The sequence below is a fragment of the Lepidochelys kempii genome, chromosome 15, assembly GCF_965140285.1.
Source record: "Lepidochelys kempii isolate rLepKem1 chromosome 15, rLepKem1.hap1, whole genome shotgun sequence".
Classification (NCBI taxonomy): domain Eukaryota; kingdom Metazoa; phylum Chordata; order Testudines; family Cheloniidae; genus Lepidochelys; species Lepidochelys kempii.
This window is the reverse complement of record NC_136394.1, coordinates 26157098-26184258: the sequence shown is the minus strand read 5'-3', so window position 1 is coordinate 26184258 and position 27161 is coordinate 26157098. Positions and strand designations below refer to the sequence as shown.

At 45.4% G+C, this 27161-nt stretch overlaps 1 protein-coding gene across 6 annotated transcripts in view; it reads left to right on the top strand.

Moving 5' to 3' along the window:
* The first annotated feature begins 2243 nt into the window (after positions 1-2243).
* The window catches only part of CAMKK2 (calcium/calmodulin dependent protein kinase kinase 2), a 46799-nt gene continuing 21881 nt past the window's right edge, over positions 2244-27161 (top strand). Inside the window, exons 1-8 of one of the 6 annotated variants that reach the window (XM_073312288.2) lie at positions 2244-2749; positions 18237-18470; positions 18739-18818; positions 21200-21247; positions 21887-21940; positions 22757-22808; positions 23733-23866; positions 26380-26416. In XM_073312288.2, coding sequence (XP_073168389.1) covers positions 18293-18470; positions 18739-18818; positions 21200-21247; positions 21887-21940; positions 22757-22808; positions 23733-23866; positions 26380-26416 — 583 coding nt within the window. In that variant the 5' untranslated portion in view covers positions 2244-2749; positions 18237-18292. Of the gene's footprint in view, positions 2750-18236; positions 18471-18738; positions 18819-21199; positions 21248-21515; positions 21590-21886; positions 21941-22756; positions 22809-23732; positions 23867-26379; positions 26417-27161 lie in introns of those variants that run through there. The other 5 variants (XM_073312287.2, XM_073312285.2, XM_073312286.2 and 2 more) reach the window with 5 other exon arrangements.

Genomic DNA, 27161 nt, shown 5'->3' with positions numbered 1-27161 from the left:
ACGTCACTGTGCCTCCGTAGGATACTTTTTGCTCCTGTAAAGCACTTTGAGATCTACAGATGAAAAGTGCTAAATTAAGAGGTAGTTTATTGTTAACTGGTGCAAACAAGATGAAAACTAAATCTACTGACTTCAGCGGAGTTACTGTGATTTATTTGGTATAGATGAGATTTTAAGGGAGGCTGAATAAGTGTAGCTTAATATTACTTTAAACCGTTCTTTAGTTTACATCACGCTGTGGATGTTGGCAGATAACTCGGTGTTTCAACTCTAAAACAGTAGCTGCATTTGAGACCTCAGTGAAAAGTGACTCTGGTTCCACGCAGGAAGCTTTATAAGGACACCATTTTAAATAAAACCAGTGTTTTGGCCATTATTCAACCCCTCTGATGGGAAAGCACTTGAACTTCAATCCATAATCCTGTGAAATAGTCGACTCTAGAACACCTCCTAGCACTTGCATTACAGTTGTAGGTCTGTCCAGCTTCTATAATGATAAAGGTTTCTTGTCAAAATAATAAATCTCAGTCATATAGTTAATATTGATCTGGAAAATGGACTGATGTTGAAGTGTAGAACCTTGAAGTGATGCCTTTGAAGAGGTCTGAAAGCAAAACAGAAGGTGTGAGGCGATGCTGTGTTCGCTCCGTGTGGGGGATGTGTCTCTGAAGCTTGCCTGCTTTTCTCACTTTGTGAGATGGTCCAGTTAATCTGATCTCTACAGTTTGAAAACAAAGTTACCATGGTGTTAAATAGGAGTGGGTTTGGCAAGAAAGACGTCATTGTTAGAACTAACAAAGCAGGGGATCTCACTGCAAAGGTTGGTACTAGATTTGGCAATGACATGCAGATGTAGGCAAGGAGAGGAATTAAGTTTATGAACTGCTATGCTCTCTTTTTCTCATAATTTAAAGAGAGGATGGTTGCTTTAACATTCCTGCTGCATTTTATAGCTCCTTGGATCCAATCTTGAAGTGCTTCACAATCATTTTAATCAATTTTCCTCAGAACACCTTTCAAGAGAGGTAGGCAAGATATTGGTAGGGCCAAAAGTTGACACACTCTGTTTGGAAAGTAGTTGTAATCCTGGATGGGAGCTGGAGTGCAGTGGGGCATTTAAAACCTATTTCAGTAATGGGCAGGATGGTAATGCATTTGTCCCTCACATTTTCTGTGTTTATATTTTGTGATGTACAGTATGGTGTAATATGCTTTGAAGTAGTTTGCGATCTTTATCTTCTCATATGGACAGTGCTAGTTGCTGCCAAACACTGAGAGTCTGTCCCATAAAGTAGTGGCTGTAAGTGTGTGTACATTTTGCTGAAGATTTCACTGTTACACTTCCAGGACTAGTTTTACAATGTGTAGGGCCCCAAGTTGCTTCGTACTGTACTCGTGTAGGGGGCGGAAATCTGGATGTGAACTATCTGCAGCAATCTTGCTGCTGCAGGGGGGAATGAGGTTGACTCATGAGCTGTATAATCTGCAGCTAGAGAATAAAGGCTGAAAATGGCCACTTTTTTGCTTGTGCTTAAAGTTGTTTAGGATCAAGAAGTGGAGATGGAAAAGACTTACGCTACTGGGGTCACATCAGCAACTAGTGAACCTCTCCTCCCCTCTCTCTTACACACCTACTCAGGCAAAGGTTTAAAGAAAACTCCTTAAACACAGTTTTTGCTTTGTTGATCTCAAACAGGAATTCTCTCATAGCCTGATGGGTCACTGTGGCCAGACCTAAGCAGTGTTCAGAAACCATGCTGTACCCTAGCTCTGTATATAGTCTAGAGCTTCATTGTTTAAACATGGCTTGGTCTTGTCTTTGGCTGCCTACTCTTGTTAGAACCTGGTTTGGCCAAAACATAAGTACAGGTTGAAATCCTGGCTTTACTGAGTGAATGGCAAAACTCCCATGCACTTCAGTAGGCCCGGCTTTCACCCACTTTTTTTTTAAATTGATTAGCCTGTGCATACAGAATCCTGGATGAACTTTATCTGCTTGCATGGGATGGACTTGCTCCCCCTTTTAAAGGGGACATTACATTGGCCCTGAGGCTAGGGATGAGAATTCCAGAGACTTGGGTTCTGGTCTCCATTCTGCCCCTGGTTTACTGTGTGCCTTTGGGGGAAGTTACTTCTGTGTTTCCTCATCATCAAAATGAAGATTATTATATTTTCCTTTGTAAAGTTGTGTGGGCTCTGTGGAGGAAAAGCTGGACTAATTTCTAAGTATCATTTTGATTGTTAAACTGATCAAACAGGCTGAACAAAATTTATCCTTAGCCAGAAGGCCAGGGAAGAAGTTATTCCCCGGAAATGGCTTTTCTAAATGGTGAACAATGAGGGATCTGTAAAGAAACCGAGGGAGACAGGCACACTCAAGCACACGAGGATATAACAGAGAGCGCGTGTCTTGAGTGCCGCCCCTGTTTTCCATTCCCTGCTGGCATCTGCCGCTGTCTCTACAGCTTGAGAGCAAAATTGAAAGCAAAAAGGCGCTGGGAGAGACCAGCCTGCAAGCTGCACATCTGGGCCAGTCAGCGAAGCTCTGGCTTTGCAGCGGCCAATAACGAGGGTGCTGGTGAAATCTGACTCTCTCCTTCTGGGCCGGAAAATCTCCCAGTCGCAGCCAATCGAGGTGTCGCTGGCAGCAGCTGGGGGAAGAGCTGCTGCGCCGGGGGAAGGTGGGGATCGCAGCGCAATGGAGACCCAGAAGAAGCGAGCTGGGGCTGCGCCCGGGAGCGCTTGCTAGGTAAGCAGGGGCTCCGGGGCGAGGCGGGCATGCAGCTCGCTCCTGTTCCCGTGAAGGGAGCCAGGCACCGGAGACCGGCGGCAGCGTTTTCCGCTGGTCGGTGGGTGGAGGGGCTTAATTCTTGCTCTGCCCTGCAATTGGGAGTGCGCTCCGGGCGGGGTGCGGGCGCAGGGAGGGGATGGAGGGAGTGAGCGGGTTTTGCATCCAGTGTCTGGCTGGCAGGGGAGGCCTGGGCCAGCCCAGAGAAGGGGAGTCGCTTTGCCCTGGGGAAGGGAGGGGCACGCCGCCCGGGCGGGCGGTATTCCCCGGTATCTCCGGGCTGGATGGTGCTGCATCCTTGGCTAGTGCAGAGGGTGGACCCCAAAGTACCGGAGAGGGACAAAGCGAGGCCTGGGATTGGCTGGCGGGGCGATGCTGGGTGGAAGGGGAGCTGCAGCTCGGTGGAGGGGATGGGGCTGTGAAGGGTGGCTGAGCTGATGGCTCTGTGTTGTGTGGTAAGGCGGTTCCCTGTAGCGATGTGATGCAGGGACCATGCTGGGAGGGAAACGAATAAGATACTGGGGGCGGCGGAGGGGGGACACCCACAAAGGACATGGGATGGAAACCTGGTGGGAGAGACTCAGCACTGCCTCTGTAACTGGCCTGGCTTTGTTTGGCTCTAGTGGCCGGTGCTTGTCACTCAGCTGAGGCTGGGGGCTGAGAGGTGAGCTGGGATCCTCTCCAGCTCCCTGGGCCTGGGAATGCTGCGCGGATGGGGCGCCCACGTGCAGAACCCAGCAGCTGTTGCCATATAGGAATATGCACCCCTGAGTTAGCTTAGTCCGCATGCCCTTAGGGGGAGCCTAGCTTGGATCTGCCCTCTTTCAAATCTGTGTGTGGGTGGGGGTTCATTCCTCATCCCCCCCCCGTCAAGCCCTGTCCTCTCAAACACCCACGATAGTGATGGCTGGGAAGAAAGCAAATCCCCAGCCCCCCACTTCATTAGCTGAAAGTGGAGTGGCCTCTTCCCCACCCTGCCAAAAAACCCAAACCAACTAAACAGCAACACACAACCCCACAGCAGCCAGACTGACAGGCTCTTCAGACCCTAGGGGCTAAGGAACTTGCAGCACCTGTTCCCATCCCCAGCACGCACACAACCATTTTTGAATTTTTCTCGGGTTGGGGAAAAAGGAAACTAGTTTTCACTTCTGTTTCTACTCGGGTGTCTGGGTTTTTATGCACTAGCCTAACGTGCCAATGTTCGGGTGGCAAACTCTGATGAGGGAGGGTTAGTTAAGAAAATGTTTCTGTTGGAGTAAACCCCCCCTCCCCGCATTCTTCCCATTGGATCTAGGTTTGACAAAGACTTTTTTTTTTTTAAATAACCATTTTCATCCTAAGAAAATGTAAAGTTGGGGCCAGTTTTGACCTGGTGTGGTGTCTCTCTAAATGGAGATGTGGGAGCTGCAAGAACATCAGTCTTTTAACTCTCGGGGCAGTAGCAATCAGTTTATAAACTGATTATTTGTGTTTGTATGTTCTGGGAATAGGAACGATACAAATAATTCCAGAGCCGAAGTGGCCACCATTAAATTAGTCTCCCCTATAGCTTTCTTTTAAAAATAGACCCACTGCTGTAGGCCTGTGTTCACCCTTTTTTTAGGATTGTTCCAGATTTTGTCATGAGTTTAACAAACAGGTGCAATATGCTAATGTTTTAATGTTAGTAGCAACCGCCCCCTTCCTTGTTCTAGGTTTCCCTGCAGCTCCATATGTGTCTGAAGCAGCCGTGTTTAGTAAACCCTTTAACAGTCAGGTTTCCCTCTAGCCTCCCACCCTAGCTCCTATTTGTTTCATTTTGCATTGCATCCTGATTTCTGGCTCTGGCCACTTTTACGGCCACTGGGGCCTTCTTGTTGATCTGACTTGTATCTCCTATGGCAGGGGCGGGCAAATTTTTTGGCCTGAGGGCCACATCAGGTTTCCAAAATTGTATGGAGGGCCGGTTAGGGGAGGCTGTGTCTCCCCAAGCAGCCAGGCATGGCCCAGCCCTCGCCTCCTAGTCCTATCTGACACCCTCCCACCCCCGCCCTCTGACCGCCCTGACCATCGCCCCCCAAATTCCCCTGCCCTCTATCCAACCCCCCCTTACCACGCTGCCTGGAGCACTGGTGGCTGGCGGTGATACAGCTGCGCTGCCCAGAGCACCGGGTCAGGCCAGGCTCTGCAATTGTGCTGCCAGGCTGCCCAGTGCAGTGTGCTGAGGCTGCGGGGGAGGGTGAACAGCAGGGAAGGGGCCGGGGACTAGCTTCCCGGGCCAGGCAGGAGGGTCCCATGGGCCGCAGTTTGCCCACCTCTGTCCTATAGTCTACTACTGACGCAACTCTCTGTACTCTCCCGGGGCATGAGAATGTCTCCGCATCTCCCACAGTTTCACTCTGGTGGTGGAGCTGGGGGAGGATTGAAAACTTCTTGTGCCTTCAAGCGGTTGCTCTGATTCTTTTTCCCAATAGTTTTTTTTTTTTTTTCCTTCTGCACGTAGAGCAGCCAGCACATTTACTCTCCCTCAGGATACCACTGAACGTTCTCGGTCCAGAATGAGGAGAGTGGTTGGTATTTATCTCAGCTGAGATGACATTACATGTACTTCCTCCTCCTTCTGTCTGCTCTGTGCGTGTCTGCTGTGTAGCAGAATGTGTACTTATCTATATTTGTTTTGATTAAATTAATGGGCCTATTCTCCCCTTACTGCAAGTTCAGATCACTTGTGGCTATCAATGACCAAGTCTTCCTAGTTTACCTAAGTGATTTCACTCTCCACCAAACAAAATGCCCTTTTCTATAATGTTATGACCTGAACCTGAAATAACAATACCTAGTTCTTGTATAGTGATATTTATCCATAGATCTCAAAGCTTGGAGGTTAGTATCATTATTCCCATTTTACAGATGGGGAAACTGAGGCACAGATCTCCGTCCACTGAGTCTCAGTCCAGGGCTCTAGCCTCACGGTTTAAGTTACCCTTTCTATAAAGCACTATCTGAGGGAACTGCATAGAGAGTGCTTCTCATTTTCCCTTTAGTAATACTCAGAGTCTGTCGAGATTTCTTGATAAATGCTGTCTTGAGCATGTTTGCGTTTGAGCATGAGGATCTATTTTAATTCTCTCATTCTGTAATTTTCAGAATATTTCTCTCTCTAATGCAGCTTATCCTTTGTACAGCCTTCGAAAATCCTCTGGAAAGCACTGTGTAGAATCACAGCATCATTTTTATTGTTTATCTCAAAATAATTTGATCGTTAATAAGTATGAGCAGAGTTGAGAAGAATGGTCCAGTGATTAGATCTCTAGTCTGGGGTGTGGGGCACCAGGGTTCAGCTTCCTGTTCTACCACAGACTTCCTGTCTTTAGTCTCTCAGTGCCTCAGTTCCCCATCTGTAAAGTGGGGGGGAAATAGCACTGCCTTGCCTCACAAGGGTGCTATGAGGAGAAATACATGAAAGACTGTGAGGCACTAAGCTATGGTCATGTGGGCGCTATGTAAGTACCTAAAAGACTTAGATTGTTTGGATCAGAAGGAAAGAACATTTCAGATTAAATCTGAAAAGAAATGGAGTCAGTGAGGTTGAGAGATTCAGAACGACATGAGCTGCAGAGGAGAAGGCTTTCACGCCATCAGTAGCCAATAGTAAAGGGACTTGCTGCGTGCTGATACTCAAGAGTAGTAGAAGCAGTGACAGGAGAAGAGAGAGAGCAAAATCCTTAGAAAGTTTTAAAGAGGAAGCAATTGAAGCAAATCCTGAGGCCAGTGGGGAGTTATGGAGGCGTTGCATGCAAGGAGGCTGGCAACTGCAGACCGTGCACACAGTTTGGAGAGCTGGAAACTGGCTAGAGACGTGAGACTTCTCATAGTGAAGGCAAGAGGAAATGAAGGCATGGATGAGGATTGGTTCAGAAGTGATACACAGGCAGCATTGAGGGGATGATAGGCAACTTGCTGATGTGGGAGGAGGAAGAAGAGAGTTTAGGGTCATGGATGACTACAGTTAAAGGCAAAGGGGAAATGTGAATTGAGGAGGGGGAAGATGGAGGAGTTACACATTTACTGAAAGTGAGTTATCCGAAGGAAACAGAGGCAAAACCACAGTCTTACTTGCTTAAGACACCCAGAGAGAGGTCAGGGAGGTACCAGTAATGCTGTAAATGTATACATGGTATTGAGCATCACCATCATAAAAATGGCAGCAAAAGAACAAAGTAAACAGCTGAGCCTCTGACTGCGTGGCCCTCCTTAGAAGAAGGGTCTAAGCAGAGCATGAGCCATCACCAGAGACGGGGCCTAATCTGAGCTGCATAGGTATACATCCAGAGCAATTCCACTGGCTTCAGCAGAATCCTTCTGGGTTTATGCTAGTGTAACAGAGATCAAAATCTGGTGCCATGAGTGGTTAGAAAGGAGGAGCTTTATGATCCGAGGGAGCCAGAGATGATCCTAAGGGATGGAGTGGCTAGCTGGATTTGGGGCTGCACTGAGTTCAAAGAGAATTAAGACCAATATTGAGCTATCATCAGCCAGAAGAAGGAGGCTGCTAAGCCCACAGAGAGGGGCTTCTGTGCTATGACTAGAACAAAACCAGACTTAAGTTCAGTGGAGTTTGATGAGATCAGTAACTTGGAGGCTTTGCCAAGCCCCTGTTCAATTATTTGTACTGTAATACACTCCCAGAGGCTTGAAAACACCTGTCTTTGGATTTCATTTATTTCACAGTTCTTGCTGGATTTACCTTTACTGCATTTCATCTGCAGTATTGTACAAATGCTGCTCAGTACAGTACAAGGTCCAGTCAATTTCACAGCTCAGGAGAGCAGTGAGCAAGCAAACTGGTTCCGTTTCCTTGGGATCTCTCTGGGCAGGGATTTGCAATAACCGCTGAAAGCCATTCAGCAAATACTTAGCTGAGACTCATGAACTGATATAGAACCAGGAGCCCTATCCTATGGCTGTGATTAGGCTTGGGATTTAAGGCATCCAAGAAAGCTTAAGTAAAGCAATAGTCTGCATGGATGTGTGAATAGTAAATTTAGTGCTGGTCAAAGGTGCTAATTAACTGCTTTGGAGAGTGGTTTTCTCTAGCCACAGGGCATGGTGGGAGAGCAGCACTGTTTGTGACCTGGAGAGATCTCTTTCAAGGGGGGAAATGGGAGAGAAGGCAGGTCGTTCTCTAGGATCCAGCAAGTCCTTGGCTTCTCTGCTGGGGCTACCAGCAAGGGGGCCAATTAGTACAATTTTTTCTGGTAGTTCTGGTGGTGATGCCTCCAGTCTACCAGGAGCTGAACAGAGACCCACCAAACTCATTTAATATTGGACCACTTCAGCTCTGAGGGCAGGGATTGTCTCTTCTTTGCTTGTACAGTGCCTTGCACAATGGGGCCCCAATACGGATTTGAGGTCTTTGAGCACTACCATAATATATTTACTTTTTCCTCCCAACCTGGCCTGCAGTTAGTCAGTCAGTGTCCTAGAAGTGAAAAGGCTGCCTGTCCTTCTAGGTTTCCATTCCCCTCGCCATAAATGCCTGAAAGGAATATGGTATGTAGGTTTAAAAATAAAGCCCATTTGTAACCAAATAACCTAAGTATCTTGCCAAGCAATATCAATCCAAGGGAACGCAACTTTCATTAGATGGTTAAAGCATTTTGGGGGATCGGGGCTTTGCTTTCAGCTCAATTCTGCGTAATGACTTTTAAGTGGAGTTCACAAAGCAGTTCAGTGCATCTCCCATTATCTAACTAGCAGGGAGAGCTTATTAAAAATGAAACCTGGGAGGATTCCTCTTGGCTAGGTGTGAGTGGAGGGAGCTAACATATTATTGAGTGATACATGTACACATGCATTCAAGCAGCATTCTCGTCTGGAAAGTCCCAATAATTGGTGCTTTTAGTCGTCAGATGCTGCCGACACAAAGTTCCCTGGCGTCTTTTCTCCTTCACCTGACAGGCGATCAGACCAATGCAGAGGAGTTATTTTGGGGAGGTGGGGATCGGTTTTGTGTTTTGTTTGTTTTCCAGACCCTTTCTGTTTTATGGTGGCAAAGTGCTGCAATTGCTAAACTTGAGCTGGCTGCTGCTCTATTAACCATGCATTTTAAAAAATTAAATAACTATCAGATTTCAAAATTCTTTCGGTACATTCATCAAGTCAGCTCACTAGGAGGTGGGAGGCTTGATCTATTTCTCATATACTTTGCTGCTGTGAACTCCATTGTTGGAATTCGACCAAGACACTGGAGCTAATGCGAATGGGAGCTAAGGAGGCCGAGTACCTCACGTAACACCACCCAGGCCCTAATTTAGCAAAGCGCTTAAGCATGGGCCTAATTTTAAGCATGTGAGTAGTCTCATTGAAGTCAATGGGACCGTTGATATGCTTAAAGTTAAGTACGTGCTTAAGTGCTTTGCTGATCTGAGGTCTTAGTACCTGCAGGAAATAGCTGTATCCTCCAATCTGCAAATGCTTCACAGTACTGCATTCGTACCTTCACCAAGATAAGGGCTGTGGTTTTCCTCCCAACAGTGGCTCTTACATTTCTTATCAAGATTCTTGAAGTTCTTGTAAAATGTCATTTTTGACTCCTCTGGGAATCCCCCAGAGTTATGCAAACTCCCAGCTGAGCCCCTGCATTCATTTTCACGCTCTTGTCGTTTTCTGTTGGATGGGCAAGGCAGAGGGAAGTAGCCCTATAACTCACCAAACAGTTAACAAAGATTATTAGCGTTCACCCCTCACTGGTGGATCGAGCCTCATGGGGGCCCATTGGTCCCAACGATGGGCTCATAAGTGGAGGCAGGACTAGAACAAAACTGAACACCCTTGCCCTGCCCCCTCCTCTGAGGCCCCACGCCCGCTCACTCTGTCCCTCTTCCCTCTGTCCCTCACTCTCCCCATCCTCACTCACTCGCTCATTTTCACTGGGCTGGCTCAGGGGGTTGGGGTGCGGGAGGGGATGAGGGCTCCAGCTGGGGGTGCAGGCTCTGAGGTGGGTCTGAGGATGAGATGTTTTGGGTGCAGGAGGTTGCTCCAGGCAGGGATCGAGTGGGTCGGAGGCCAGGAGGAGGATCAGGGCTGGGGCAGGGAGTTGGGGTGCAGACTCCAGGCAGCTCCTGGAAGCAGTGGCATGTTCCCCCCTCCAGCTCCTACATGGAGGTATAGCCAGGTGGCTGTGTGTGGTGTGCACTGCATCATCTGCAGGCACCACCCTCGCAGCTTCCATTGGCGGCAGTTCCCGGCCAATGGGAGCTGCAGAGCTGGCACTTGGGGCGGGGATAGCGTATAGAACCCCCTGGCTGCCCCTACGCGTAGGAGCCAGAGAGGGGACATGCTGCTGCTTCCAGGAGCCATGCAGAGCTGAGCAGGTAGGGAGCCTGTCTTAGCCCCGCTGCACCGCTGACCACTTTTAACGGCCCCGTCAGCAGTGCTCTCTGGAGCTGCCAGGGTCCCTTTTCAACCAGGCATTCTGGTCGAAAACCAGACACCTGGCTACCCTAGGCAGGACTCAGTTGGCCTCTGGCATTTTTATCGCCGTGTTATCAAACTGTTCTGAGTTGCACGAATGTAAGTGCAATGGTGGGAGATTTCTATCAAAAAATCTAATGTAGATATAGTCTTTGTGTACTACAGCTGCTAGCGTGTTTCCATCAAGGTTTTCGTTAGCCTGTAGGAAGAGGTGGCATGTGATCAGTGCCACCATTATTACAAATCGTATTTTTGTCATCTTGTTCTTGGAAGTTATGAGAGCCCCTTTGATCACAAAAAGTGAAATGATGACTGTTCTTTGTCTAGCGAAAATGTGGCAACTGATCTCCATTGTTCTCTGGTTAACTTTTAACCAGGATACAGAAAAAAATAGTACATTGTTTGCTATTCGATTAGTCAAGACATAACAAGGCAAACGCCTATTCAGGTGGGGGGAGGGAGGGAACCAGGGAGTCCAAAAGTGAGCTTGGATCTGTCTTCAGTCATTCTTTGCATCTTTTTGGTGTTTGTACAGTCCCTAGCACAATGGTATCCTGGTCAATTCCTAGGCTCTGAGGTGTTAACACAATGCAAATAATAGATTATCCTTATTTAACAGATGGGGAATTGGGGCACAGAGAAGTGAAGTGACTTGCCCAAGGTCCCACAGGAAGTCCTTGGCAGTGTTAGCAGTGGAACCCAGCTCTCTTTAGACCCAGTCCTTAGGTTTAGCCCCAAGATCATCCATTTCCCTCCCCCACCCCCCCAAACTGGGGAAGTATTAGCCATTGCAGCACACATAGTATGCTAGCTCATACCATTTTCAGAAATGACTCCAATGAGCTGGCCCCGGGGGATATGCTAATGACTGACTTTCTTAATTCTGGCTCCCAGATGATGAGATATGATACTATTTGCGTTACTATGAACTGGAGTTAGTCTGACTCAGTTTTTTGGTTTTCTTTAAGTCAATTTATTGCTGTTAAAAGATGCTAGATTAACAGCTCTGGAGCCTGTATTTGTCTGTCGACCCCCGGGCCAGGAACAGCACTGACAGTGGCAGTCCAGGTTTCCATAACACACACCCCCTCCCCAGTCTTCTTGTTTGCTAGGACAGATCAGAGTCCTTATTCAGTACTTGGCTTTGCTGATGAGACTGTCAAAAGGGGTCAGTGAGTGGTGGGAATGAAAGCACATAGCAATGTGTCTGTTGCTATCTTTTTATCACTTGCTCCATCCACATATGTCGAGAAATGAAACTGCCTAGATACTGAAGATTCAGAGAAGCAAGAGCTAAGTGGGGTGATGAGTAACTGTGCTTGGCTTTAATCTCTGGGGTCCGGATTTAAATCCGGGCTCAGATCACTGGGTATTCTCATTTTAAGGACCCTAAAAAGGCTCAAGTCATGAGCAGCAGGGATGATGCTGCTGCTCTGAATTGGATCTTCTTCCTGTATATTATATGTGTGAGCTGATCTTGTCTGTAATGGTAGAGACAATGACCTCTGCACCGTGCCTATCACTTAACAATAAGAGCATTGGCAGAGTTGTATTAGAGTCTAGAGTTAGGATTGCTGAGAGAACTGCAGATCAGGACTGAAGGACATTGGGAAGGAGATGATTGGCTCTACACAGTACTGCCAGTCCCTCATGTTCATTGGTACCACCTTTAAAAAATATATGAAACTAAAATAAACTAAAACCTGTAAGGGAATTCTGTCTGAGTCAGAAAGCCATCTTAGGGGAGTCAAGTGTAAACAAGGAATGTATGCTTTCCCCTCCTCCCCCCAGCCCTGCCCACTTTCTGTTCCCCTGAAACTCTTCAGCTATCAAACTGGAGAAGCTGGAGTCTTTTGAGCTAAAAATGAACAAAACACAAGCCCTTGTGGAGGATCAAATGCTTTATTCACCACTGGCTTAAGTGAGGGTAACTCCACTGAGTTAGGGAAATGCACCCTCTCTGGCCAGCTGTGAATTTGGCACCAAGCATCTATAAACGTGTCCAGAAAGTTTCTCTTCCCTTGCATCAGCTTCCTGTTCCCAGCCTTTCTTAGCTTTGCAAGATGTTCACTGCCTGTAAACTCTAAGCATGTTCTTTATCCATTAAAACTTTTACCCTTAGCTGCTTTTCCTCTCTGCGTTCTTCTGCATTCAGTGTGTTTGATGAATTGATAAGTCATCCTCTGATGCTACAGATTTCATTTTGCATGTAACGTTACTAGGAAGCACTCAACTACAGTTTTGACAGGCACAGTATCAATGAACAAATAACTTGCAAAGGAGTTATTTTTGCTCCCTGCCATCAAATATTGTGTAGTTTTATTTTGTGCTGTTAAGCAGTTGCCATGTTCCACTCCGTAGGTGGCTGCATTTCAGTGGTGTGCAAAGTGAGGGTTTATATAATTCCAGTATATACTCTGCATCCTTCGGATGGGGAAAGGCATTCTATAAATGTCAGACTGCTTCTCCTCCTCCTCCTCCTCACTAAGGTCAACCTCACGCCCATACCATTTTGTTAAGCCATGTGGACTTTGAGTGATACCAGCATTACATGGAACTCTTTCATTTTATTATTTCACTTATTTGTGAATTAGATGTGCAATTGTTTGTCCTTAATAGTCTTACTGCAGTGGGTATGGCTTATGTATAGAAAGCAGCCAACAGGCAAAATGTGCCAATAAAAAATTATACACACCAGACTGTTCTGCTTCTTGAGGATTTTCCATGTGTGTGGCTCTAAAACAAGGTACCTATTCCATTTGCATATTTGGGGCATGCTTTGATCCAACACCAGAATGTGCCTGTGTTCCACATGTGTGCCGTTGATGGGATTACGGGGTGTTTGCAACAATGGAGAGACAAGCAAATGCATTTTCCTTCTCAAAGTAATTCATTTCCAGTCCAGCTTTGCCTTTTTTTTTTCTCCAGCTGATTAAATTTATGTCCTCCTCCTCAGATTCCCCATATGCTTATTAAAAAGAAAAACAGACTGCATTATCATTAGATTCTGCACATTCCCATGAACTGGCCGTTCTTGAAAGGCAACGGGTTTGTGGAATATTTGTGTGGGGGGGTCTAATTTGGTCATTGTGTCATCTAAGATGACAGGTTTCCCTCCCAATTCTCAGGCCCAGTTCCCCCTGCCCAGAACAACATAGGTAAGGAAGTCTGTGGATTTTCTTTCTTGCTCCTGCCTGAGTAAAGTGCCACGATTCTTAAACATAAAGCTTTGTGTTGAGGGTCTGATGATCTTTAGCCTGCTTACAGAGCACAGGAAGCCTACTTGAATTAATCAGCCTTGATATGTTTAGCCTTGTCAAGCCAATTAACTCCCCAAGTCCAGTGCACTCTCTCTGCTCTAAAGTGTTGCTGATACTTTGTGACTTTAAATTTACTTTTACACAGTATTAGCCCAGAACTGTTCACCATGAGCTTTCTAATGCCAGCTAGTCTTCAAGCAGCTGCCCTATGAATTAAAAAAGATTCTAATGTGACAAGCAAGTGGCTAGTTATGGCTGTGTCTGTATTAACCTTACAAAGCAGGTGAACGTTGCCATCTCCCGTAATGTAGGAGGGGTAAATTGGTGCACTGAGCACTTTCGGAAATCTCTACTTTCTTATTGCTATAAAACCCTGGCAGGTACCAGAAACAAATGCAAAGCAGCACGGTAGTTTAAACCACTACCAGTGAAAATTCATGTCACCTACGTAAGACCCAAAGAAAGCCATGTTTTCTGCAGGTGGAGTGTAAGTGGTAAAATCCATCTCTCAATGAGGGAGCTGGGTGCAGAGAGGCTGTGCAGCCCTTCCGTTCTGGTACTCCTTCTCAGGGTCCCCACTTGCCTCCACAAGGGCAGAGGTCATGTAATTGGTATATAGGCTTGCCAATGCTGCAACCACCCACACACCCTCTTCTGTTTGTGGAGGGCCAGTGTGGGGCTTAAATGTACAAATGTTCACCACCTCGATGGATATTGCTCTGACTTCATTTCATCCCCTTTCTGAAGGGCTGGAAACTATTTTCTGTTGGGTAAAGACTAGCTGCAAAATCTAGCATTTCTGATAAGTAGCCCAAGCCCTGCGTGGGCCCACGGCATACAATGACAAGTCTAGGTTTGGATAATTGTGGTGATATGGGCAGAATGTGATGGCCTGCTGATAAGCATACACACCCCAGAATGCTATCTGTGATCCTCCTTAGCTCGGGCCTTTGCAATACACCACATCAAGGGCAAGCCAGCTTTCCACTTCTTTCAGGTTCATCTCGCTATGCCCCATGAATGAGAAACGCCCAGGTTCTTCCTTGTTTGGTGTGGTTTCTGAAGTGCGGTGGCGGTGAATGGTGGGGGGGCAGGGCGCAGCGCTTTGGCAATGGTTCCTGGCTAATGGGAAAGCTATTTATCTCTGCACACTGGCGTGGCTCCTAAAAGAACCTACAGCAAATGGAAACCAGCCTTTAAGAGCCATCTGCTCTCTTTGCTTGTTTGCTTTTCAGTTTTCTTAATGCACCACTCGAGGGAGTGCATTAAAATGCACTTGTGCTGTGCAGTTCTAATGGATTCACAAGTCCTGTGTCATTTACTAGTGCAGCGGCTCTGCTCCTAATCAGTTTTGTTCCATGGATTTGCTGGCAGCAGCAGGAATGCTCACACTCAACATATAAGGCCTGGGCCAGCTCCCCCTGAACTTGATGGGAATTTATTTGGACCATGACTGCAGTGGCTGGCAGCAGGATTGGACTCTCCAGATGCTGAGCACCCTGAATTTCTAAGGAAGTTTTATGTAGTTTGGAGGCTCTTCGCACGCGGCAGGACTGAGCTGCCAGAGCCTGCTTTTTCAAACCTTGCCTTTAATTTTGCACATGCAGATGTGGGGGTGTGCTTCATTTATGCCTTTCCCTAGCAACAACAAAAATGAGGGCTCAGTGGAAAAGATCCCATGAAGTATCCATTGATCCTGCTCCATCGAAGTCAGGCTCTATGTGCAGTGGAAAGGACCAGCTTGCTGCTGTGCTGGGTCCACTACAATCTTCCTCACAAACAGTTAATGTTTAAATCTTTAATTTCGGTGGCATCTTTGCTCTCCTGACACCATACCATGGGGGCACCATGGGCCTCCAATACACATCAACAACCTGAACTTAATGTAGCAGCTGCTAAACCTGGAGGCTTCTTGGCTGAGAACAGAGGTCCAGGAACACATCTGCAAAATAGATAGATACAAGCAGCTTTGCTCCAAGCCAAATAGCACAGCGTCCTAGCTAGCACACATCAATAACAGACTTCCTGCCGGATAGAAAAAATTCCTATCTAGTGGAGTATTAGGCATCCCATCTTTTTTGAACAGCAAGGGACAGCTGAATCTATCACTTCTTAAATAATTTACCCTTTCTGCTAAGAACTGGTTTTATTTGTGTCTTTCACTGTGTTCTAATTTCTTTTTCTTCTTTGTCTCTTAATCTGCAAGCAGTAAACTGTGACGTGTCAAAGAGAGCAGCATAGTTTTGTCAGTGGGCCATTCCAGCTTCAGAGCAAATGGTCTCCTTTATACAGACGATTCTGTGTCTGAAATGGCAATTATGCAATTATAAAGACTTTTTAAGAGGGAAAGAGACTGCTTGTTTTTTGTATTTGACTTAATTTCTACTATATTGATTCAGAGCAGCTATGCCAGAGGGCACAACATACGGGAAATTTTAATTTTAGACAAGTGGATCTAATTTTAAGCAGCTTCCTTACTGAGGTGTTGGAACAACAGGGCAAAAATAAATAAATAAATAAATCATTGTCTGAGGTGGGTTTTTTTTGGGTTTTTTTTTTACTGGTGGCAACTTGTCAACCTAGAAATTAAAACTAAAATTGCGTTGCAGTGGGAAAAGCAATCCTCTTTCTGCCTGTGTATTCCAGCCTTGCTCAAATAAAACTCCTAGCCTGTTATCTCAGCCAAGTTGTTTCTGGCACCTGGGAAATGCTGTCTCATCCAGATGACACGGGGGTCATTCACAGGGTTTCTACAGCAATCCACCTTGGACAAGCAAAGACTCCACTGCTTAATTTCACCTTGATGGTTTTCAAAGAAATAACTGTATGGAATTGTCTCTAATGCATCAGAGCCATAGAGACTTGACTATTATTATTATTATTATTTATTATTATTATTATTTTTAACAAAGTTAATTTCGCAGTCATTTCCATGGTTCATAAATCTAATTAAAAAAAAAAAACTAAAATGTGAAAATATAGAAAGCAAAGAATGGATAGAGGATAAGCTAAAACAATGTGGTTGATTGCGGGATTTGGACCTAAAAAAATAACCAATCGGATCTTTGTGCCCATGTGTTGTCCCATTGGCTTCCATGGTGTCCTGGACAGGTGCAGAGTTCTGCCCACCCAGACCAGATTTCGGAGTCAGGGCCCTAGTCCAAATAAGGACCTGGTCTTTGAAGATACTGAGTACTAGTCTCAGGACCATAAAAAACCTTCTGGAAAGGGACTGTCTTTTCCCCGTTGCCTAGCACAAGAGGGCATGATCCTGATTGGACCATTGGATGCTAGTGGAATACAAAAAAAAATACGGTAACGCCCATTGATATTCATTGTAGTTGCATCTATGCGTCTGAGAGCAGAGGGCCTGATTCTGACCCTACTGAAGTTGGTGAACAACTCCCCTGACTGTCAATAGGATCAGGCTATGGTGTCTGGCTTTTCTTAAAGATCTTGATGCTGATGCTCAGGGTTGTTTATATAGGTTAGAGTAAAAGGAATATTACTGTCTAAACATTTCTTTCTGCAATCTGGGAATCAGTTATGTGAGAGTCCTAGCCAAATGTTTATACCTTGTCTCAGCTTTTACCCTGTTGTGCTAATAGTGGATCATCAACATTAAATAAAAGCCTCATAATAATAATTCAAACAGCAACAATACTGTGCAGTTCTCATTCAAGGATCTCAAAGCACATTGCAGATATTAAGTCTCACCATGTCTCTGTGACATAAGTAAGGAATGTATAGCATTTACTTCGCTTGCCACTGAAATGCAGCCATTGGTTGGATGCAGTAGCTATTTAAGAACTCACAGCAACACCATCCAGCAGTCCCTCAGAAAGTAAGGAAGACCAGCATGTCTAACTGAAAACGCAAGGGGCATTTAGGGAGACAGTCCTAGTGTCCTTGCCCAGTTCTAATTCAAGTTACAATTAGATGCTAACGTCTGCTGTTACAAAAAGTGCCACGGGACCTTTAATGGCCCCAAGTGACCTCACTCCAAGGCTGTCTTCTCCTCTTCTGGAGCCTGACCTTATTAAACAAGAAACAGACCTAACAAGCTACCTATGCAGAAGTACAAAACAAATGACATAATTCTTACTTCTAACCCTTGTCCGTCCCACCACATCTTTGTCTTGGTCCTTTTCTTTTCTTGTCTGATTTGGATTGTAAGCTTTTGGGGGCATGAACCGTTTCCTTTATTTCTGTAAAGCATCAGATATGCTCAGGGCACTACATCAATAATTAGGGAAGGGCCCCAGACCTTGAATCTGAAATTCATGCTCTCTGTACCCCAGATCCAGATGCTCCAGAACTTGGGTTTGAAATCCAGATCTGAATCCAAACCTTCCCAGATTTCATGGGTGTTAGTATTTAGCACATTACAGAGATTGGGTCTAGCTTCAAATTCTGATCCGAACCCAAACCTTGGGGTTTGTCTTGGCCCCATCTCTGCTAACGTTAATAGGAATGAACTGGATCGCTACTGCCTCGGATGGAAAACTGCCACCTGTCAAATTGCCAACTCCGTGGTGCTCCTTGGATGATTAGTGAATAATTCTATAGAGTGACAAATGCCAGAAGAATTATTGACTTTCAAACAAATTGTTAGATCAGTTAAACATCCAGCTAACAGTAACCCTTGTCTTTAAACAAGCCTATGAGTGATGCATGGCCAATAGGTATGGCATTACGAAGTTGCTGCTAACTATTTCTTATGCTTTTAGATTACTATCTCTGATGGAGCTACGCCATCAGTTGGGATGAAGCTGGCCAGTGGATCATGCCATCATGTGTTCCCAGCAGACCTTCCACCGAGAGACCCATTTGTTACGATGAACCGCCCAGCGAGTGCAGGAAGGCACCTGACTATCTGTGTAGCTTGTTGTCACTGACCATTGAGTACTTGGGCATGGAGTCTGTTGTTGTGGTGACAGAGTATGATTCGACTGGTGCCCCAGGTGAGGAGTCGGGACGGGACGGGACAGGCAGGAGAAAGATGAGCATGTGGAATGCTGTGGTGAAGAGATGATGGTGTCTGATAGCCAGGGTCTTGCAGGGGAGGGTGTTCCTGGCACTCTAGGGGGCCCCCAGAGGTAACAAGGAAGCCAAGAGCCAAGCTGAATCTTTGAGGTCAAAAACTATCTCAACAGGAAAGATTTCAGTCACCTAATAGCAATGCAGGTGTGAATGAACGTTACATTTACCTATCTCTCCCTTATTCTCCAGTTACATCTCCACATTCTTCTCCTCGGTTGCCCCGGAGGCCGACAGTGGAATCAAATAAAGTTTCTATTACAGGTTTTCAGGTAAGGAAAAATATATCCTATGTAATTTAACATTTAGCACAGACTCTGCATTTCTGTGATATGTGGCTTTCCTGAGTATAAACCAGTTACTACTTCTGCAGTCTTGTTGGTTAAGGATGCTTTTAGCCTGTTGCTTTTGACACAATCTCTAATTCATGGAGGGGTCCTCTTTCAATAGAGTATTTTGCTAACTTTAAAGGAAATTCAGAATAGGGTGCAGCCAGAGGTCTTTGGGACTCCTAAATTTATTGTATAATCAGATGTCCCTCTCTTTCCCTCCTGACTGGAGTTGTTCCAGGCTGTACAGTTCCCTGCCTGCACTGTCCCCAGCAAGCCAGACTGCCTTGTGGTTGTGACTTGTCCAAGGGCTATTCTGGGGCAGTCTGATCCCAGCTCTGAGTAGAACTCCTGAGTTCCTGGCTTCCAATCCTGTGCTTGGACCACTAGACCATACCACTCTGAACCAGGACACGCTGGCTTCTCTTCTGTGAATGTAGCAGCTAGTATGGGGACTGCAACTCATTTATGCATCATGAGTTTCTCTATGCAACTTGAACATTGGGAGAATCCTGTGTACCTGCCCTAACTCCCCCAAACAAAGATTCTTCACAGTCTGTGTGTGTGTGTGTGGTTATATTAATGAAACTCGTGCAGTATTTATCACAGCCGACAGTACCACAGATTGGGGGATGTGATGAAGGGGGGCGGAGGGGAATGAGAGACTCTTTAGGAATCTGTATAAGGAGTTCTGTGATCTCTGACAACAGCAGCTGATTAAAAAGAGAGGTGGGCGGAATTAATACCTCCTGCCCATTCTTGCTTAATTATATATTTGAAAGGAAAATGCAGTTATGCTATTAACGCTCATCTTCTGGCAATAAATCTGTGCATGTTTTTATACAATGGGTGGGAGGCATGTGGTCAGTTAGCTTAAAAAGAGACATCTTCCTAAGCAATATCTCATTCAAGGCTGGCACGGGGCCCTATCCCTTGTACCTGAAATAGCAAAGTGTAGTTATCAGTTCTGAAAAGCAATAACGCAGAATAATCAAATGCTCACTATACAAGATAACATGTTATGTTGCAAGGTGCTGATCACCCTGATGCTCCTAGTGAGGTCAATAAAGGCCTCCTCCAACCACACTGCAGTTAATGGGAGTTTTGCCATTGATGCTCATGGGAGCAGAGCTTGGGCCTAAATAAATGAGTCAGCGCTTTGCATGGTTGTGCCTCGTGTGCTTTTCCAAAAAAAGGCATTTCATAGGAGGGTTCAGATTGGAGTGTTAACCCTTGAGGAATTGGTCATTACAAAGGCCATGTCTACACTAGCGAGCTTACAGCTGTAGCCGCATTATGCTGATTGGAGAGAGTTCTCTTATTGACATAATAACACCACCTCCAGTGAGTGGCAGAAGCTCTCCCACCAGCATAGCTACCGCCAACATAATGCCGTCCACACCGGTGTTTCTGTTGGTGCAACTTACGTCGCTCAGGAGGGTGGGGGGTTTTTTCACCCCCCTGAGCGATATAAGTTACATTGACAAAAGTGGTAGTGAAGACATGGTCTCAGTAACTGGTTTGAGTTCTTCATGGATAATTAACTCGTTGTTAATTATGGTAAAAAGACAGCAAAATGAGGGGCTTATTGGTGCTGGAAACAATGTTCAGAGGTGGGTGGATTTGATCTTCAGCCCAGTGCATGGGAAATGTGAATGTAAAAAAACAGTCTGAAACAGTGAGCAGATATACTGCATTGCATGCCCAGAACCTGTCGTCTCTAACACAGAACAGGCAGTGAAAGTCTGCTGGACAGTGTGTTAGACGTAATAAAGGGATCTGGAAGTTAGTCACGAGCTGTTAGTTAAGGAGTAAACTTTCCACAGCTTACAAGGCCTGGTGCACTCTGATAGGTTTATAACCTGTTCATTTCAGCTACTGATCTTTATATGCCTATTTCATGTGAGTGGTTCTTATTGAGAATGATCACTTGAACGTCAGTAATTAGCCATGTGTAGAAATTCCCAATCTTGGCAAATGGCTGTCATTTATTGCTAATGAAATCAAACATTATAGTTACAATCTGAATGGATTTACATTACCTAACAAATACAGTAATCTGCAGAGTAAAAGATGACATTTATTGTCTAAAGAACATTACATCTGTGATTTAAGAGGCTGTTACTCTTTCAGGATTGTATTTTTACCTCTCTAGGTTAATTGACTCTAATGGTGCTTTTGATGTCTCCAGCCTTTTTGGAGCTCTGTTTATGAATAATGCATTTCTTTTTCCTGTGCAAAAAAAAAAAAAAATGCAAATAAATACATGATTGTTTTTGTTATGCCACTGGTTCATGTCAAACTTTTTTTCCCTCCTTTCATAGGACTGTGTGCAGCTTAATCAATATAAATTGAAAGATGAAATCGGAAAGGTGAATACTTTACAGTTTTGGCATACGAGCATTAGGCTGGGAGTTTCAGGGCGGACTATTTAATTTATTTTATCCTAAGCCAGCTCACACCTTCATAAGTATACTCCATTAAATGTCTTCACCCCTGCTACTTTATGCAATTACACCTCTTTTCAGTTGTGCTAAAAGGTTAATTTCTAGTCCAGTGAAACACAGCAGGTATAATTTCCCATGCAAAAGGGTGATCTGGCCCCATGCTTTTAACCTCTCTAACAGAGCTTTTTAATAGGTTGGTCGGCACCTGTGGTGATTCCCTGCTCAGGAATGTCCCCAAGATGGCTGCTGGTGTGTCAGGACTCTCAGGTGACCTCCCTGCATTGGAGCCTGAGGGGCTACAGCACTTGAAACCTGCTGTGTTTTTATTGCTAGTGGGCAGGTGGCGTGGAAATGTTCTGTGCCATGCTGAGTTCAAACTTGGGGGTTACCTTTTGGCTGTGCTGGAGCAGCGGGAGGAGCCCCACAGTCATTGTGAATCTGTGGGGCCTACAAAGGAGTCCAGAGAGTGACCTCATTTTCACCGATAGTGGGAGCCATGGTGGCTAATGTGTTTCTCTGACGGTCCCCAGTCAGTAACCTGTGGCTGCTGGTGTATTTTTCTAGGGCTCCTATGGGGTTGTGAAGCTCGCGTACAATGAAGATGACAACACCTACTATGTGAGTATCATTAGCAGAGATTCTCTGGTGGAGTATAGTCTAGTGCTGGGTGCAGGGGCGGACCTGCCTCTCCTCCAGCTTCTGGATGGAGTCGTGAGCGTTCCAGCCTGCTCTCTAGCTCCCTGATCTGACACCCACCTTTTTAGCTTTTCTGTGCTGCGCACCAGATCTAATAGCATGCACCAACCAAACAGCAAGGCCAGAGGCTGCTGCCTCCCTTGTTTGGCAGGCAGAAATCCTGCAGCTTAGAGACTCTCCCTGCTCTCCTCACCCAGCTGCAGAAGCCAGGGATGTGGAAGAAGATGCATCAGCTTGCCTTGGAGGGGAGAGAATGTGTTGCTTAGCTAGCTGATGAGGTGTGGGAGGAGCGTTTCTCAGCTGGCCCAGGGGCACCAAGCAGGAGCAAGACCTGCCTGAAGGTCATGCTGCCCTTGTAGAGTCAAGATCTTAGGTGGGTGAACCTGGTGGCGAGACCAGAAGGGGGAGAGAAGGTTCTGGGATGTGGGGAGAGAAGAGACTGGGAGACACAAGAGAGGGAAAGATATGCCCCTCAGGTATTTAGGGGTATCATGGGGGAGCTGCCCCTGAAGATGCTGTATGTGAGCAGAACAATGTCTCCCCAGTGCTTCTGAAGATGGATCAAAAACACTTCTTTGTCCTATGAGGTTTGCGCTCTCTTCTCATCCCCTACACCAGGCCCATTTGGCTTTGCACAAAGATCCAGCGTCTGCCCCCAAAAGCGAGGTTTCAACCTAGACATGTGAGTTCTTTGCAATAGCAGTGACAGAATCTATTTACATATTAATTGTATTGCAGGCAATGAAAGTTCTTTCCAAAAAGAAGCTCATGAGACAAGCAGGGTTTCCACGTAAGTGACAAATGGCTGTCTGGTGTGTGGAGAACTAATGAGATCTACGGCTGAGCAGCAGAGATGGTGGGGTGGGGGAAACATACAGCCCCACGGTCTCTGACAGCAGAATTATCATATATGTATGAGGCAGATATCCTGGTTGGAAAGTGCTTTGTGGCAGTGCTGAATTTTGTGTATATTGATGTTGGAGGTTTGGGGCAAGGGCTGGAGAGATGGAGGGAAGGTTGATTTGAGGGTTAGGGCACTGGACTGGGAACCAGAAGATCTCGGCTCTGTTCCTGGCTCAGACAGACCTCCTGTGTGACTTTGGGCAAGTCACTTAGTTGTGCTGTGTCTAGCTAATGATCCAACCAGTAGACCAAATTTGGTGGTGTATCCTGGTCACACATCACCTGAGCCATGTTGCACACACGCTAAGAAGAAGTGTCAGTCTCTGGGCGAAATTCCACTCTGATGGCATAAATGTAAAGACTCAACAGACAAAATAAATAAATACTTGCCTGCAAAAATTGGGGAGTTGGGAATTTTGATCATCTGCATTTTGTGCTATTCTTCAGATAGTATCTCAGACACTATTGAAATTAAATGAAGATATTTGTCTTGGTAAGGTCATCAGTGACCATGCGTATTAAGCAATGATTTGGCTTTTCTCTCTTTCAAATGATCTCTGTTAGTGTATTTTGCAGTGCACTCGGTTTATTCAAATACATGCATCATGGCATGCTCCTGAGAGGTGCCCAACACCTGCAATGCCCAGAGAAGTCAGGGGGAGAGGGGAAAACTTTGCACCCCTGAAGATCAGGCCTTTTATCCTGTGACTGTTGGTGAGGTGCAACCTTGGCTCAGCCACATGTATCAGCTGTCAGTTTCTATTACTTGTCTTGTGCTACCTGCCTCCTGTATCTTTACCATTTTAAACAGGCCGCCCACCTCCTCGAGGTGCCAAAGCCACATCTGAAGGCTGTTTGGAACCAAAAGGGCCTATTGAACAGGTGCACCAAGAGATCGCCATCTTGAAAAAGCTGGACCATCCTAATGTAGTGAAACTGGTGGAGGTGAGAGTGGCTGAAATGTTAACTTGCAATTACAATATTAGGGTGTGCGGGGGCCTGGAGGCGTTCAGTGCAGAATACGGGTGTTCCTTGATGGCAGGACATTTGTCATCCGGAAAGCCATTCCTATATTGATCTGTCCAGTGTGGTTGAAGGGCCATCTTTAAAATAAATAAGTAGTAAATAATAACTAAAATCTTCAGGGCATTCAGGCGTTTAGCTTGACTCAAGCAATGCCTGTTTGTAGATGGGGTGGGATCTGAGTTACTACAGAAAATTCTTTCCTGAGTATCTGGCTGGTGAATCTTGCCCACATGCTCAGGGTTTAGCTGAGCACCATATTTGGAGTCGGGAAGGAATTTTCCTCCAGGGCAGGTTGGAAGAGGCTCTGGAGGTTTTTCGCCTTCCTCTGTAGCATGGGGCACGGGTCACTTGCTGGAGGATTCTCTGTTCCTTGAAGTCTTTAAACCACGATTTGAGGACTTCAATAGCTCAGACATAGGTGCGGTTTTTCGCAGGAGTGGGTGGGTGAGATTCTGTGGCCTGCGTTGTGCAGGAGGTCGGACTAGATGATCATAATGGTCCCTTCTGACCTTAATATCTATGAATTTACATGGAGGGATGCATGTGCAATTAGTTTTCTGTGGGCTTCAGTAACCTGTTTTGTGGACATTCACGCTGGATTTGGAATCCAGTCATGCTTGGACACTGGGAATAAAAGGATCTCTGTGTTGCAAGGCACTCCGTATGCATCAGTCTGAAAGAGAAATGGTAACCTAGGAGCATCTCTATTTACCAGTCAAGATGAAATCGTGGGTCTGGTTCCTATATCTCAGAATCAGATGCTTGTTTTCCTCCATTTTAAAATGGTGATTTTTGGAAGAATGTTGGTTTTTGTGACTGACTGCAAAAACAATTGGATTTTGGGGGGAAATGTAAAAGCTCAAGTCCATTTTGGGGATGAGGGGAGTGGTGTTTCCAGGGATTCTGTGCGAGAGACCACATACGCTCTAAGTGATTGTTTTGTTGTTGCTGTAGGAAGGCAGTAAAAAGTGTAATTTCTCCTCGTCTGCATCAAGTGCCTTAAATCCCAGCCCCATTCTATAATCCTGGATCAGCCCCTGTACAAAGGCCCTGAAGCTTCAAGGTGCTACATACCTCCTGTGTAGTGCTGAGCATCCTGAACTCATTAACTTCAGGGGGAGCTGAGTGTGCTGAGGATCTTTCAGGATGGGGCTCAAAGAGAGAATCATTTTTTATTCATACCTATATCTATTTCAGCAAAGGAGTCTGTTTGATTTGGTCCCTGCACTCAGCAGTGGAAGGAAATCTGCAGGCTCTGTGTACAGAACCTGCAGATAGCACAATTTGATTGTAATGCTGAGGGAGTGTAAATGGTCCTCTAAAGCCATATGCTCAATTATGTCTCTGGGGTTTTTCATTCTGAGTTGAGGAGTAATCCATCCGCTCCAATTTGCTCTTTCAGCATCTACTGTGGAATCACAGTATGCACTATCCCCTTGGATGTTTTCTAATTCCCCTTCTGGTTCTTTTAATGCTTTATCCTTTAAAGATTAATTATGAAAAGTTTGAGTAATGCCAATGATAGATTCCTCATTCGTCTCCTAGGAAACATATTGGCTTTAATGAAACTGACCATGCAAAAAGTATCAAGATCTATGAATATGCGTATTCAAATTTGATGGTTTACAAGTGAGATAAAATGTTTAAACATACCAGAAATATTATTTCCTTTGTGTTACAGCTACATTTTTTCCCCCACTCTTATCTTTTCCCTTGAGGGAAGGAACTAGTGAGATTAGCAAAGCAAAAATGTCTGTTTTAAATTAAGATGTTGGGAACTGGAATTCCTAAAGGGAAATGGCTTTGAGAAAAGTGCCAGTTCTCAAACTGGAGCTGCTGACCTGATATGGGCGCATCGGGGGTGTAGGTTTAAAACATAATTAAACTGGTATCAACCAGACAAAACATATTTTGCTTTATTTCTCCATGAATCCACATATACATTAAGTATTTAACTTGTGCGTGTGTGTGTGTGTAAAAACTTAAAATCTATCTATCCGACAAACATACACATACAGAGGAATGAACTGGCTGATGTCCATACCATAGTTCTCTTCTGAGTCATATGCCATGTACTGCTTACAACTGATGGAGTAATTCTCTCTGACGTCAAATGTTAGAGGCCTGCGCTTTTAGAGCAAGAGCGTCTGAGTTCTGTCCCTGATGTTGTCAAGAAGTTCTGAGTGACCAGGGTGTGCACTATTGGGACAACCATGAAACCCTAGGTGGACGTAGATTTATTTTGTGTGTTTGCACGCACGTGTGTGTGTGTGTAAATAAAACCTTAGCTATACATTTTGCGCCTAAATTATCTGATACTAAATTATATTTATTCTTACTATTTTCTGATGGGTGATATGGACCTGTGGAAATATAGAATGCTTTTTATCCATGTGCAATCACTTTATTATCCTTCTAACTTGTGTTGACAGGTGCTAGATGACCCCAGCGAGGACCATCTGTACATGGGTAAACAAGTCACTCTTCCCTTCTGCCCCACTGTGCATGCCACATGACAGCAACAGTATTTGGATGCAATCTCTGTTTGTGTGGATCAAACTTTTGGATGACTGTATAAAATATTTCCCATGGTCTGCGCGGAGAGACTGAGGCAGTGAGTTATGCCAGCAAAGTAGCTGATCACTATGGAGATTCCTTTTATGCTGCTTAAAATAATAGAATAGGGCTTACAGCAGTGAGAATTTTCATGGCACGGGTATATCAGAGGAACAGGACCCCTTTAATTACGGAGACATGCGGGATCCAACGTCTGGGCTCAGAAAGAGATAAAACAGCCTATACTGTAGCTTACCCGGTCAGCCTATACTTAGCAGTGCACTAGGTTATAATTAGATATCTGGGAGCACTTTGCAGAGCCAGGTGCCCAGCTGTAACCTGTAATGCTCTTAACTGCTATCCTCCTGTCACCTCACCCGAGTGCTGCTTAAGCTGTAGTTCCTTTTGAAAGAGGGACTGTCTTATCTGCATTCTCTCCCCAAATGTTGAAAACCCTGCCCTTCCCACTGAGGTTAAAGAGGAGCAGAGTCCAATAATAACTTTATTTCCATAGCTATCCTGCCAAGTGAGGTTTGCAAAGTGTTGTCCTTACATTGTCTTACCTCTCCCAACCCCATTTTACAGCTAGAGAAACTGAGGCACAGGGGAGGAGTAAATCATAGAGTTTAAGGCCAGAAGGGACCATGAGATCATCTAA